The 16,101-nt window shown below is 52.6% G+C and overlaps 1 protein-coding gene across 1 annotated transcript in view; it reads right to left on the reverse strand.

Annotated features, from left to right (window-relative positions):
* Positions 1-15,614, reverse strand: part of LOC140397070 (uncharacterized) — a 105,220-nt gene extending 89,606 nt beyond the window's left edge. Inside the window, exon 1 of the mRNA XM_072486103.1 lies at positions 15,565-15,614. Within this exon, the coding sequence (XP_072342204.1) occupies positions 15,565-15,614 (50 nt within the window). The remainder of the gene's footprint in view (positions 1-15,564) is intronic.
* Positions 15,615-16,101: the final 487 nt, after the last annotated feature.

Consider the following 16,101-nt stretch of genomic DNA (forward strand, 5'->3'; position numbering starts at 1 on the left):
CCGTATACCGATGTAGCCTCATGTAACTTTATTTTTTCACTGCATGTTGGTGTATGTATTAAACGAGTTGGCGCTGTATTTATTTGGACAAGGGAAGAGATGGGACTTTCATTTGCAATGATGGTTCTTTGGGGCTTGGGTGTGTATGTGGGGATTGTGTGCTGAAGGGGATTTCTTGGATTCCTGGGACTGGGCAAGGGGAAAGGAGAACCGGGCGGGGGCCTCCACGCTGGCTGGTTTAAGCCGGCCAGTGAACGAGAGTGAGGTGGGGGGAGGGGCTGCGGCCATCGGAGCCTGGCAGAACAGGTATCGGTGAGTCTAGCCGGGGTGAAAAGTTGGGGGAAGTAAGCGAGGTTGGGGGGAGGAGTTTACAAGAGGAAGTGGAGGGGAGGAGTCTGGGAGGGGGGTGGGGGGGGGGGTGTCTACAATTCCATTGGGTGCCATTCACGGTACTCTTTCAGGGATTGGATGGCATTGAATATTAGGGAGGGGTTGGGGGGCGGACTCTATATGTCAATGGTGACCAGGGGCGATTCCTGGTTCCTTTTTTCCACCTTGGGAGGTTTAGTTTTATGTGATGCTTCTATTGTCAGGTGGGCTGTTGTTTGGGGGGGGGAATGGGATCGTTGTTGTTGGTAGGGGGATTAACATTGTATTCGTTACTGTTTACTGTTTGTTGGTGGGGGGTAAATTCTGAAGAAAATGTGAAAATGGAGAATAAAAATATATATATTTTTTTTCAAAATGCCCAGCAAGGACTTCCGGTGGTGGGCGGGCGCTTAACGGCCGTACTTGGTGGCTTCCATCGGGGGAACTTTTATCTGCCCATACGTTTAGGGTGGCGCGGTGGCACAGTGGTTAGCACTGCTGCCTCACAGCTGCAGAGACCCGGGTGCGATCCTGGCCTCGGGTGACTGTCTGGGTGGAATGGCCTCTTCCTGCACTGTACATTCTGTGATTCTATGAACCCAGCAATCGAGGCACACTCCATTAACCGCTCATTCACATCAACTCATCCAATCCAAAATATATCACCTTGACAGCAGAGGCTGAGGGGAGAGTTAATTGGGGGGCCTGGATGGAGTGGGACGAGAGAAGTTAACAACCGGTCAGGGTCTGGAACCCAGTGCCTGAAAGAGAGCTGGAGGCAGAAAACCTCATCACATTTCACACGCGGGACTCATCCTCGACAGGGGCACACAGCAAGAGCTGGAAGCTGGGCCGAGATTGGATCAATCTTCCTCGTCTGAGCCAGCCGAGGGGCAAAACGGGAACCCTCTCTCAGCGCTGCCTGGACACCTCGTATCATAGAACACCATCGAATCCCGCCAGTGCACGAGGAGGCCAGTCGGCCCATCGAGTCTGCACCGGCCCCCTGAAGGAGCAGCCGACCTAGGCCTATGCCCCCACCCTATTCCTGTAACCCCACCTAAACATTTGGACACTAAGGCTAAATTGATCATGGCCAATCCACCTAACCTACACATCTTCGGACTCTGGAAGGAAACCGGAGCACCCGGAGGAAACCCACGCACACACGGGGAGAACATGCAACAGCCAGTCACCCGAGGTCGGAATCGAACCCGGGACCCTGCAGCAGTGCTAACCACTGTGCCACCAATTTAATCTTGCTTCATTGAAACAAACATTGGTGATTGTTGAGATGCTGGAGATTTCAAAGTAAAGCTTCACTGTGCTGGAGGAAACGTGTGTCATCAACGTGATAGATTGGGAGGGTAGCACAGTCGTATCCTTCACACAGCTTGAAGCAAACAATCTTTTAAAAGGGTCAGACCTTTAAAAGTGTCACTTCAGATAAAAATAATTTGCCACCATTCTTGCCAAACATCAATTAATTATTCTTGATACCTTAAATAGAATAGGAACCCTGTGTATTGATAAATTATCCGCACATATATATCCGTGAACGGAGACTGTGTTGGGAGAAATATTGACCGGGACAGTGGGGGGAGACGCCCCCTCCCTGCTCATCTTCAACAGTGCGGGAGGATCTCCATCAGACGCAGCCCGAGTTCAGCGTCTCGCCCGAATGACACGCAGCTCTCTTGCGCACACGAGAGTGTCAGTCTCAAATTCTTTGCACTCAAGCCCTGGATTGGGACTTGAACCCAGAACCTTGCGATGAGAGCATGACTGACTGGGCCGACACGACAGACAGACAGGCAGACAGACAGGCAGGCAGGCAGACAGGCAGGCAGGCAGGCAGGCAGGCAGGCAGGCAGGCAGGCAGGCAGGCAGGCAGGCAGGCAGGCAGGCAGGCAGGCAGGCAGGCAGGCAGAGAGGCAGAGAGGCAGAGAGGCAGGCAGGCAGGCAGGCAGGCAGGCAGGCAGGCAGGCAGACAGGCAGGCAGGCAGGCAGGCAGGCAGGCAGACAGGCAGACAGGCAGGCAGACGATCACACTCATCCCACTTACTTATTTGGATTGTCAACAGTTTTCGAAAGAAAACATTCCAGCTCCTGGGTAATTTTATCCACAAATTCATCTTCCTCCTTGGACAAATAAACACCATCAAGGCGGAATAGAGCCAGGATGAGGCCGGGTCAAAGACAGCAACCTGCCAAGAAAAGACAGAATGGCTTTCCTCAACACCAGAATGTAAAGTAGCAATAAAGACAGACAACTAAACTAAAATGGCAACTGGAACTCACCCATCACAGCTTCCTCAGCACAATCCCCTATCTGGACCCTGTGTACAACTCTGCGGATCTGACCCCATATTGCTGTACAGTATAATAACAATGACAATCTTTAATTGTCACAAGTATGAAGTTACTGTGAAAAGCCACATTCCGGCACCTGTTCGGGGAGGCCGGTGCGGGAATTGAACCCACGCTGCTGGCCTTGTTCTGCATTATAAACCAGCTATCCAGCCCACTGAGCTAAACCGGCCCTGTATCGCAGAGACAGACTAAGCCATCAGGTGCTTCTACAGTCACCCAAGGCTGGAATTGAACCCGGGTCCCTGGCGCTCTGAGTGCAAACCACCTGAGTGCCGCCGATTTGAGAACAGAATCTAGGTTTGGCACTCCGGTGCAGTGCTGAGCGAGTACTGCACGGTCAGAGGTGGCGTCTTTCAGGCGAGGCCTGAACTCATGGCCCCCATGCTCTCTTTGGTCAATGTCGAAGATCCTTGGGCACTACTTCAAAGAACATGGGCAATCTCTCCACTGTACAGACCAATGTTTATCCATCGAACCGCAGCCAATAAAAACGGATCACCTGCTCATTGTCACATTGCTGTTTCGGGGAGCTTGCGGTGTTGAAAATGGCCGTTACAGCAGCCACTATCTTGCAAAAATAATTCCCTGTCTGTAATAAATTCTTGACATCCCAAGAGAATAAAAGGTGCTCTAAATGGGGCAAGCGCTGGCACAGTGGTTAGCACTGCTGCCTCACACGCCAGGGAGCCGGGTTCAATTCCTCTGGTGTCTGTGCGGAGTCTGCATGTCCTCCCCGTGTGTGCGTGGGTTTCCTCCGCGTGCTCCGGTTTGCTCCCACAGTCCAAAGATGTCAAGGACAGGTGGATTGGCCATGCTAAAATTGCTCCTTCGTGTCCAACGGTTAGGTGGGGTTATGGGGATAGGGTGGGAAATTAGGCCCAAGTAGTGTGCTCTTTCAGGGGGCCGAATGCTCCCATTCTGAACTGCAACGATTCACATCCTGAAAATATATTAGTCACCAGCTTGCATTTGGGACTTCTCGTGTGGGACTGCCCCACCTGATGTTTCCGCCTCCTCCACATCCAGCCAAACAAACCTTTCAACTTCTTAAGTTGCACCGGTCCATCTCAGCCCATTCCACTTTTCCAAACTGGTGGAACCTCTCAGTTGCGGTCTTGTCTGTCTAATTCATTTATTTGCTCCTCCACCAAGGTCTCCATATCTTCTCATCCCAGTAACAAGGAGAGCAGGATGGTGTGGAGTTCTCCGGGTGTGGGTCCCACCGAGGGTCAAGCCAACTTTCCCATCACTCCTGGGCTTCCCCATGCTCCTCCCGCTGAGCTGAACCCCCCAGTGCATTTTGACTGTGTGGGTGTGTGCTGACCTGCAGAGGAGTTGCATTCTCCTCTCAGTGGGGGGGGGGGGGGGCTTGCCCTGGGCTGATTCAGTCGCTGACAGGGCTGCAGGGTCGGCAAAGCAGACAGAGCAGCAAAACCCCAGGCACAGGCTGGAAGCCTGACACAGCACATTGAGAACAATGGGGGAGTGAGGGTCCACAAACTCCCCACTCCCTCCCAGTGAGAGAGAGCCAGAATCACACACAAAGCAGCACAGTGTGCCCAGCTTGGGGGCAGACTCTGCCACACAGACTGTGCTGTTGGTTTGTAACCTGGACAGGACACAGCTGTCAGGAGCCGGGAGTTGTGAAGTCAGCCATGGGAATCACACACACACCGCGCTGCCTCACACTGACCTATCTCCTTCACACTTTCGGTTTTGCCTGTGAAAAGGAGGCAGTACTGCATTACTGCAGTAATTTTACCATTGACGACTTACGGGCGAAGTTGTGCAGCGGCTGGGCCCTGGGGCAGGTCTTGGCTGGGCTGAAGGGGGGTCAGTTTTAAAAGCTCCGCATCTGCAGCTTTGCAACACTCCAGCGAATGGATACACTGAGCCCGGCGGCGCATGCGCGCCGAGCAGGGGGCAGGACCAGCTGAAATCGACAGCCAGGAGGGACACTGCCATCTACAGGAGGAGACCCATGTCCCAGGACAGGCACTGCCCACCAGGGCAGGCACTGCCCATCAGGGCAGGCACTGCCCATCAGGACAGGCACTGCCAAGTGCTCAACAGGACAAACGCTGCGCACTACCCAGCAGGGCTGGCACTGCCCACCAGGACAAACACTGCCCAACAGGGCTGGCACTGCCCACCAGGACAAGCACTACCCACCAGGCTGGCACTGTCCACCAGGACAAGCACTACCCACCAGGCTGGCACTGTCCACCAGGACAAGCACTGCCCACTGTCCAACAGGACAGGCACTGCCCACCAGGACAAGCACTGCCCAACAGGACAGGCACTACCCAGCAGGGCTGGCACTGCCCACTGCCCAGCAGGACAAGCACTGCCCAACAGGACAGGCACTACCCAGCAGGGCTGGCACTGTCCACCAGGACAAGCACTGCCCACCAGGGCTGGCACTGTCCACCAGGACAAGCACTGCCCACCAGGGCTGGCACTGCCCACCAGGGCTGGCACTGCCCACTGCCCACCAGGACAAGCACTGCCCAACAGGACAGGCACTGCCCACCAGGGCTGGCACTGCCCACTGCCCAGCAGGACAAGCACTGCCCAACAGGACAGGCACTACCCAGCAGGGCTGGCACTGTCCACCAGGACAAGCACTGCCCACTGCCCAACAGGACAGGCACTGCCCACCAGGGCCGGCACTGCCCACTGCCCAACAGGGCTGGCACTGCCCACCAGGCTGGCACTGCCCACTGCCCAACAGGACAGGCACTGCCCACCAGGGCTGCCACTGCCCACTGCCCAACAGGACAGACACTGCCCACCAGGGCTGGCACTGCCCACTGCCCACCAGGACAAGCACTGCCCAACAGTACAGGCACTGCCCCCCAGGGCTGGCACTGCCCACTGCCCAACAGGGCTGGCACTGCCCACCAGGGCTGGCACTGCCCACTACCCACCAGGGCTGGCACTGCCCACTGCCCAACAGGACAGACACTGCCCACCATGGCTGGCACTGCCCACTGCCCACCAGGACAAGCACTGCCCAACAGGACAGGCACTACCCAGCAGGGCTGGCACTGTCCACCAGGACAAGCACTGCCCACCAGGGCTGGCACTGCCCACTGCCCAACAGGACAGGCACTGCCCACCAGGCTGGCACTGCCCACTGCCCAACAGGACAGGCACTGCCCACCAGGGCTGCCACTGCCCACTGCCCAACAGGACAGACACTGCCCACCAGGGCTGGCACTGCCCACTGCCCACCAGGACAAGCACTGCCCAACAGGACAGGCACTGCCCACCAGGGCTGCCACTGCCCACTGCCCAACAGGACAGACACTGCCCACCAGGGCTGGCACTGCCCACTGCCCACCAGGACAAGCACTGCCCAACAGGACAGGCACTACCCAGCAGGGCTGGCACTGTCCACCAGGACAACCACTGCCCAACAGGACAGGCACTGCCCCCCAGGGCTGGCACTGCCCACTGCCCAACAGGGCTGGCACTGCCCACCAGGGCTGGCACTGCCCACTACCCACCAGGGCTGGCACTGCCCACTGCCCAACAGGACAGACACTGCCCACCAGGGCTGGCACTGCCCACTGCCCACCAGGACAAGCACTGCCCAACAGGACAGGCACTACCCAGCAGGGCTGGCACTGTCCACCAGGACAAGCACTGCCCACCAGGGCTGGCACTGCCCACTGCCCAACAGGACAGGCACTGCCCACCAGGGCTGGCACTGCCCACTGCCCAACAGAACAGGCACTGCCCACCAGGGCTGGCACTGCCCAACAGGGCAGGCACTGCCCACCAGGGCTGGCATTGCCCACTGCCCACCAGGACAAGCACTGCCCACCAGCTCTGCCACTGCCCACCAGGACAAGCACTGCCCAACAGGACAGGCACTACCCAGCAGGGCTGGCACTGTCCACCAGGACAGGCACTGCCCAACAGGGCTGGCACTGCCCACCAGGGCTGGCACTGCCCACTGCCCAACAAGACAGGCACTGCCCACCAGGGCTGGCACTGCCCACTGCCCAACAGGACAGGCACTGCCTACCAGGGCTGGCACTGCCCACTGCCCACCAGGACAAGCACTGCCCACTGCCCAACAGGACAGGCACTGCCCACCAGAACAAGCACTGCCCACTGCCCAATAGGACTGCCACTGTGCACTCACTGCCCAACTGGCAGGATCCCAGCTCTCAACTCATCCAGTGCTCTCCTTCTCTCCAACCTCTTTCAACCCCTACAACCCACCCGATCACTCCAACCTCCTCTAGCCCCAGTGACCCTCTTTATCACTGGAACGTCTCGTCCCTACAACCCTCCCTATCACTGTAACCTCCTCCAGCCCCTACACCCTCCCAATCTCTGTAGCCTCCTCCAGCCCAACACACTCCCTAACAGTGTAGCCTCCTCCAGCCCCCTACAACCCTCCCTATCCCTGTAACCTCCTCCAGCTCAAACACCACTCCCTATCTCTGTAACCTCCTCCAGCCCCTACACCCTCCCTATCCCTGTAACCTCCTCCAGCTCAAACACCACTCCCTATCTCTGTAACCTCCTCCAGCCCCTACACCCTCCCTATCTCTGTAACCTCCTCCAGCCCCCTACACCCTCCCTATCTTGCAACCACCTCCAGTCCCTAATCCCCTCCCTATCTCTGTAACCTCCTCTGGCCCCTACAACCTGCCCTGTCTCTGTAACCTCCTCCACCCCTACAACCCTCCCTATCTCTGTAACCTCCTGCAGCCCCTACACCCTCCCTATCTCTGTAACCTCCTCCAGCTCAAACACCTCTCCCTATGTCTGTAACCTCCTCCAGCTCCTACAACCTTCCCTATCTCTGTAACCTCCTCTGGCCCCTACAACCCTATCTCTGCAACCTCCTCTGGCCCCTACAACCCTATCTCTGTAACTTCCTCCAGCCCCCTGTCTCTGTAACTTCCTCCAGCCCCTAATCCCCTCCCTATCTCTGTTACCTCCTCCAGCCCCGACAATCCTTCCTATCTCTGTAACCTCCTCTGGCCCCTACAACCCTCCCTATCTTTTTAACCACCTCCAGCCCCTACAACCCTCCCTAACTCTGTAACCTCCTCTAGCCCCCACAACCCTATCTCTGGAAGCACCTCCAGTCCCTAAACCCCTCCGTCTCTGTAACCTGCTCCAGCCCATGCAACCCTCCCTATCGCTATAATCTTCTCCAGCCCCGACAATCCTATCTCTGTAACCTCCTCCAGCCCCTACAACCCTTCCAATCTCTGTAAATTCCTCCAGCCCCCTACAACCCTCCCTGTCTCTGTAACTTCCTCCAGCCCCTAAAACCTGCCCTGTCTCTGTAACCTCCTCCACCCCTACACCCCTGGCTATCTCTGAAACCACCTCCAGTCCCTACAACCCTCCCTATCTCTGTAACCTCCTCCAGCCCCTACAACCCTATCTCTGTAACCTGCTCCAGTCCCTACAACCCTCCCTATCTCTGTAACCTCCTCCAGCCCCTACAACCCTCCCGATCTCTGTAACCTCCTCCAGCCCCCACAACACTATCTCTGTAACCTGCTCCAGCCCCTAGAACCCTCCCTATCTCTGCAACCTCCTCCAGCCCCTACAAACCTCCCTATCTCTGTAACCTCCTCCAGCCCCTACAATCCTCACTATCTCTGTAATCTCCTCTGGCCCCTACAACCCTCCGTATCTCTGTAACCTCCTCCGGCCCCTACAACCGGATCTCTGTAATCTCCTTCAGCCCCTACAACCCTATCTTTGTAACCTCCTCCAGTCCCTACAACCACCCTGTCTCTGTAACCTCCTCCAGCCCCCACAACACTATATCTGTAGCCTGCTCCAGCCCCTAGAACCCTCCCTATCTCTGTAACCTCCTCCAGCCCCTACAAACCTCCCTATCTCTGTAACATCCTCCAGCCCCTACAATCCTCCCTATCTCTGTAACCTCCTCCGGCCCCTACAACCCTCCCTATCTCTGTAACCTCCTCCGGCCCCTACAACTGGATCTCTGTAAACTCCTCCAGCCCCTACAACCCTATCTCTGTAACCTCCTCCAGTCCCTACAACCTCCCTGACTCTGTAACCTCCTCACCCCACAATCTCCCCTATCTCTGTAACCTCCTGCAGATCCTAAGCCCCTCCCTTTCTTTGCCTTCTTTGTTCCAATGAAAATATCCCCAATCTATCCAATCTCTGCTCACGGTACAATTTTCCAGCACTGGCAACATTCTAGTGAATCTCCTCTGCACTCTCTCCAGAGCAATAACATCCTTCCTGTAATGTGGTGACCAGAACTGCGCACAATACTCCAGTTGTGGCCTCACCAGTGTTTTATACAATTCCAACATTATATCCTTACTTTTATATTCTATACCTCTACCAATGAAAGATAGCACCCCATCTCCTTTCTTAACAGTAGCACAGTGGTTAGCACGGTTGCTTCACAGCTCCAGCAACCCAGGTTCCATTCCCGGCTTGGGTCACTGTCTGTGCGGAGTCTGCACGTTCTCCCCGTGTCTGCGTGGGTTTCCTCCGGGTGCTCCGATTTCCTCCCAAAAGTCTCGAAAGATGTGCTGTCAGGTAATTTAGACATTCTCAATTCTCCCTCTGTGTACCCGAACAGGCGCTGGAATGTGGCGACTAGGGGCTTTTCACAGTAACTTAATTGCAGTGTTAATGTAAGCCTGCTTGTGACAATAAAGATTATTAACAACCTTGTCTACTTGAACTGCTGTCTTTAGGGACCTGTGTACTTGTACGCCAAGATCACTTCATCTATCGCTCTTGGTATATTCCCATTTATTGTGCACTCCGCTCACTCTTTGACCTCCCTAAATACAGGACCTCACACTTAGAACATAGAACATAGAACATAGAACAATACAGCGCAGTACAGGCCCTTCGGCCCACGATGTTGCACCGAAACAAAAGCCATCTAACCTACACTATGCCATTATCATCCATATGTTTATCCAATAAACTTTTAAATGCCCTCAATGTTGGCGAGTTCACTACTGTAGCAGGTAGGGCATTCCACGGCCTCACTACTCTTTGCGTAAAGAACCTACCTCTGACCTCTGTCCTATATCTATTACCCCTCAGTTTAAAGTTATGTCCCCTCGTGCCAGCCATATCCATCCGCGGGAGAAGGCTCACACTGTCCACCCTATCCAACCCCCTGATCATTTTGTATGCCTCTATTAAGTCTCCTCTTAACCTTCTTCTCTCCAACGAAAACAACCTCAAGTCCATCAGCCTTTCCTCATAAGATTTTCCCTCCATACCAGGCAACATCCTGGTAAATCTCCTCTGCACCCGCTCCAAAGCCTCCATGTCCTTCCTATAATGCGGTGACCAGAACTGTACGCAATACTCCAAATGCGGCCGTACCAGAGTTCTGTACAGCTGCAACATGACCTCCCGACTCCGGAACTCAATCCCTCTACCAATAAAGGCCAACACTCCATAGGCCTTCTTCACAACCCTATCAACCTGGGTGGCAACTTTCAGCGATCTATGTACATGGACACCTAGATCCCTCTGCTCATCCACACTTTCAAGAACTTTACCATTAGCCAAATATTCCGCATTCCTGTTATTCCTTCCAAAGTGAATCACCTCACACTTCTCTACATTAAACTCCATTTGCCACCTCTCAGCCCAGCTCTGCAGCTTATCTATATCCCTCTGTAACCTGCTACATCCTTCCACACTATCGACAACACCACCGACTTTAGTATCGTCTGCAAATTTACTCACCCACCCTTCTGCGCCTTCCTCTAGGTCATTGATAAAAATGACAAACAGCAACGGCCCCAGAACAGATCCTTGTGGTACTCCACTTGTGACTATACTCCATTCTGAACATTTCCCATCAACCACCACCCTCTGTCTTCTTTCAGCTAGCCAATTTCTGATCCACATCTCTAAATCACCCTCAATCCCCAGCCTCCGTATCTTTTGCAATAGCCTACCGTGGGGAACCTTATCAAACGCTTTGCTGAAATCCATATACACCACATCAACTGCTCTACCCTCGTCTACCTGTTCAGTCACCTTCTCAAAGAACTCAATAAGGTTTGTGAGGCATGACCTACCCTTCACAAAGCCATGCTGACTATCCCTGATCATATTATTCCTATCTAGATGATTATAAATCTAGTCTCTTATAATCCCCTCCAAGACTTTACCCACTACAGACGTGAGGCTCACCGGTCTATAGTTGCCGGGGTTGTCTCTGCTCCCCTTTTTGAACAAAGGGGCCACATTTGCTGTCCTCCAGTCCTCTGGCGCTATTCCTGTAGCCAATGATGACATAAAAATCAAAGCCAAAGGTCCAGCAATCTCTTCCCTGGCCTCCCAGAGAATCCTAGGATAAATCCCATCAGGTCCCGGGGACTTATCAGCCTGTCCAGAATTGCCAACACCTCTTCCCTACGTACCTCAATGCCATCTATTCTATTAGCCTGGGGCTCAGCATTCTCCTCCACAACATTATCTTTTTCCTGAGTGAATACTGACGAAAAATATTCATTTAGTATCTCGCCTATCTCTTCAGACTCCACACACAATTTCCCATCCCTGTCCTTGACTGGTCCTACTCTTTCCCTAGTCATTCGCTTATTCCTGACATACCTATAGAAAGCTTTTGGGTTTTCCTTGATCCTTCCTGCCAAATACTTCTCATGTCCCCTCCTTGCTCGTCTTAGCTCTCTCTTTAGATCCTTCCTCGCTACCTTGTAACTATCCATCACCCCAACCGAAACTTCACACCTCATCTTCACATAGGCTCCTTCTTCCTCTTAACAAGAGATTCCACTTCCTTGGTAAACCACGGTTCCCTCGCTCGACGCCTTCCTCCCTGTCTGACCGGTACATACTTATCAAGAACACGCAGTAGCTGATCCTTGAACAAGCCCCACTTATCCAGTGTGCCCAACACTTGCAGCCTACTTCTCCACCTTATCCCCCCCAAGTCACGTCTAATGGTATCATAATTGCCCTACCCCAGCTATAACTCTTGCCCTGCGGTGTATACTTATCCCTTTCCATCATTAACGTAAACGTCACCGAATTGTGGTCACTGTCCCCAAAGTGCTCTCCTACCTCCAAATCCAACTGGGCTGGTTCATTACCCAAAACCAAATCCAACGTGGCCTCGCCTCTTGTTGGCCTGTCAACATATTGTTTCAGGAAACCCTCCTGCACACACTGTACAAAAAACGACCCATCTCTTGTACTCGAACTATATCTTTTCCAGTCAATATTTGGAAAGTTAAAGTCTCCCATAATAACTACCCTGTTACTTTCACTCATATCCAGAATCATCTTCGCCATCCTTTCCTCTACATCCCTAGAACTATTAGGAGGCCTATAAAAAACTCCCAACAGGGTGACCTCTCCTTTCCTGTTTCTAACTTCAGCCCATACTACCTCGGAAGAAGAGTCCCCATCTAGCATCCTCTCCGCCACCGTAATACTGCTCTTGACTAGCAGCGCCACACCTCCCCCTCTTTTGCCTCCTTCTCTGAGCTTACTAAAACACCTAAACCCCGGAACCTGCAACATCCATTCCTGTCCCTGCTCTATCCATGTCTCCGAAATGGCCACAACATCGAAGTCCCAGGTACCAACCCATGCTGCCAGTTCCCCAACCTTGTTTCGTATACTCCTGGCATTGAAGTAGACACACTTCAAACCACCTACCTGAACACTGGCCCCCTCCTGCGACGTCAAATCTGTGCTCCTGACCTCTATACTCTCATTCTCACTTACCCTAAAACTACAATCCAGGTTCCCATGCCCCTGCTGCATTAGTTTAAACCCCCCCAAAGAGCACTAACAAATCTCCCCCCCAGGATATTTGTGCCCCTCAGGTTCAGATGTAGACCATCCTGTCTGTAGAGGTCCCACCTTCCCCAGAAAGAGTCCCAGTTATCCAGAAATCTGAATCCCTCCCGCCTGCACCATCCCTGTAGCCACGTGTTTAAATGCTCTCTCTCCCTATTCCTCATCTCACTATCACGCGGCACGGGCAACAACCCAGAGATAACAACTCTGTTTGTTCTAGTTCTGAGCTTCCATCCTAGCTCCCTGAAAGCCTGCCTGACATCCTTGTCCCCTTTCCTACCTATGTCGTTAGTGCCAATGTGGACCACGACTTGGGGCTGCTCCCCCTCCCCCCTAAGGACCCGGAAAACACGATCCGAGACATCACGTACCCTTGCACCTGGGAGGCAACATACCAAACGTGAGTCTCTCACGCTCCCACAAAATCTCCTATCTGTGCCCCTGACTATAGAGTCCCCAATTACTAATGCTCTGCTCCTCTCCCCCCTTCCCTTCTGAGCAACAGGGACAGACTCCGTGCCAGAGGCCCGTACCCCATGGCTTACCCCTGGTAAGTCCCCCCCCCCACAAGTATCCAAAGCGGTATACTTGTTTCTCAGGGGAACGACCGCAGGGGATCCCTGCACTGACTGCTTTTTCCCACTTCTCTGTGTTAAATTCAATCTGCTACTTTTATCGCCCACTCCACCAACCCATCTATATCATTCTGAAGATTATAGCGATCCTCACACTGTCCACTATCGGCCAATCTTTGAGTCGTCTGCAAATTTTCCAATCGTGCCCCCCCCATTCATTAATGTAGAACACAAACAGTAAGGGTCCCAACACAGAGACCTGTGGAACACCACTTGTAACAACTCTCCATTTGCAAGGGCAGCCATCAACCATTATCCTTTGTTTTCTGTTACTAAGCCAACTTTTTAATCGTTGGTCTGTATCCCATGGCCTTCCACCTTCTTGACCAATCTGCCATTTGACCTTGTCAAATGCCTTGCTAAAACCCATGTACACCACATCCACTGCACTACCTTCATCAACCCTTCTTGTCACTTCCTCAAAGAATTCAATCAAATTTGTGAAGCAAGACCTTCCTTTAACAAATCCATGCTGACGAGTCCATCCATTGACTGTGAGAGCCATGCACTCCCTCTGCGTCCAAAGTGTAAATATTTATTTTATTTTTACCATTTGAAGGGTGGCATGGACAAGTTGGGTCGAATGGCCTGTTTTCATGCTGTAAACCTCCAGGACTCTAAGTTGATGACAGTTCTATGAATATAAAAATGATTTAGCGTTTTCTATAACTCATTATGAAATATTTGGTGTGCATGAGATGTATTTAATCTTATTCATGGGATCATAGTTCGTGAACAAGCCCGATTTCAATCTTGCGGCCCACGGAGATGTATCGATCAGTGAGTGCACTCGGTCTAAAAGCCATGCAACTGGAATAATTGGAACTGGATACAATTGCCTACGGTGACGGCAGTACCTCTCTGGAGCAGTAATGGCAGAGCAAGGGAGGTTTTCAAGGTTGAAAGGATCAGTTGGCTAACACACGCACACGCACGGGAATGGTTAATTGTCCCAGTACACTTGTGAAAAAAAAGCTCCTTGACTTGAAGCAGAAGTTCGGTTTCTCCTTATTTCAGTCCTTTTTATTTTCGAAATTTAGAGTACCCAATTATTATTTTTTTTCCAAATTCACGAGCAATTTAGTGCGGCTAATCCACCTGCCCTGCACATCTTTGGGTTGTGGGGGCGAAACCCACGCAGACACGGGGAGAATGTGCAAACTCCACAAGGACAAGTGACCCAGGGACGGAATTCAAACCCGTAATCACAGTGCGAACCACTTCAGCGCCGTAGTCCCAGTGCTAACCACTGTGCCCCGTGGCGCCCCCTCCTCATCTCAGTCCTACATGGTGTACCCCGTATCCTCAGACTGTGACCCCTGGTTCTGGACACCCCCCACCATCGGGAACATCCTTCCTGCATCTACCCGTCCAGTCCTGTGAGAATTTTATCGGTTTCTACGAGATCCCCCCTCATTCTTCTGAACCCCAGCGAGTACAATCCTGACCGACTCAATCTCCCCTCGTACGTCAGTCCTGCCATCCCAGGAATCAGTCTGGTAAACCTTCGCCGCACTCCCTCCATAGCAAGAACATCCCTCCTCAGGTAAGGAGACCAAAACTGCCCACAATACTCCAGGTGTGGCCTCACCAAGGCCCTGTATAATTGCAGCAAGTCATCCCAGCTCCTGTACTCAAAATCTCTCGCGATGAAGGCCAACATACCATTAGCCTTCTTTACCGCCTGCTGTACCTGCGTGTTTACCTTCAGCGAATGGTCTACGAGGACACCCAGGTCTCGGTGCACATTCCCCTCTCTCAATCTGTAGCTATTTTGATAACAATCTGCCCTCCTGATTTTGCTACCAAAATGGATAGCTTCGCATTTATCCACATTATACTGCACCTGCCATGCATGTACCCACTCACTCAGCCTGTCCAAATCCCGCTGAAGCATCTCTGTATCGTCCTCACAGCTGACCCTCCCACCCAACTCGGTGTCATCTGCAAATCTGAAGATATTACATTTCGTCCCCTCATCCGAATCATTAATATATATTGTGAATAGTTGGGGTCCCAGCTCCGAACCCTGCGGTATCCCACTCGTCACGGCTTCTTTTAGGGCTGGTGCAGACTCAACGGGCCGAATAGCCTCCTTATGTACTGTAGGGATTCTTTGGCTGCCATTTGGAAAAAGATCCTAACTCTGCTTTCTGTCTGCCAATTAGTTTTCTATCCCTCTCATTAACCTATCCCCAATCCCATGGCCTTGAATTTTACATGCTAATCTCGTCAAAAGCCTACTGAAAGTCAAAATAAACCACATTCAACTTTAGCACCTTCTCTCTTGCATAGCTCGATCGAACCTGCCAGAACCACCCTCTCAGGAGGTTCCTTCCAGAATCCAACCTACCTCTGGGTGGAAATAAAATCCCTCGCATCACTTCTCATCTTGTTACCCATGGTTTCGAATTGGTGTCCTCTCGTTCTCGATACCCTCTTGATGGGCAACACTTCCTCACTATTACCCTGGCCATACTCCTCAGGATCTTGAACACCTCCATCTAATCTCCTCTCAGCCTTCTTCTCTCCCAGGGGTTCAGTCCCAACCGCTCCAAACTCACCTCACAGCTGCAACGCTTTATCCCCAAGATCATTCTGGTCAATCTCCTCTGTCCTCTCGCCAATGCTTTCACATCCTTCATCGAGTATGCCACCCAGAACTGGACAGAGTCTGCAGGTGAGGCTGAAATAGTGTCTGACACAAGTCCAACATGACCTCCTTGCTCTTTCCTCAATACGGTCTACGATACTACAATATATACACCGTCCACATCCTGACAATCAGTAATTTGCAGCTGCAGTAACTCACAGAATTCTGTTTGGAGGAGGGGTGTAGAAGGCATATATGAAGGATGTTGTAGATAATAGAATAATGCCAAACGATTTG

Source organism: Scyliorhinus torazame, chromosome 20 (assembly GCF_047496885.1).
Source record: "Scyliorhinus torazame isolate Kashiwa2021f chromosome 20, sScyTor2.1, whole genome shotgun sequence".
Taxonomy (NCBI): domain Eukaryota; kingdom Metazoa; phylum Chordata; class Chondrichthyes; order Carcharhiniformes; family Scyliorhinidae; genus Scyliorhinus; species Scyliorhinus torazame.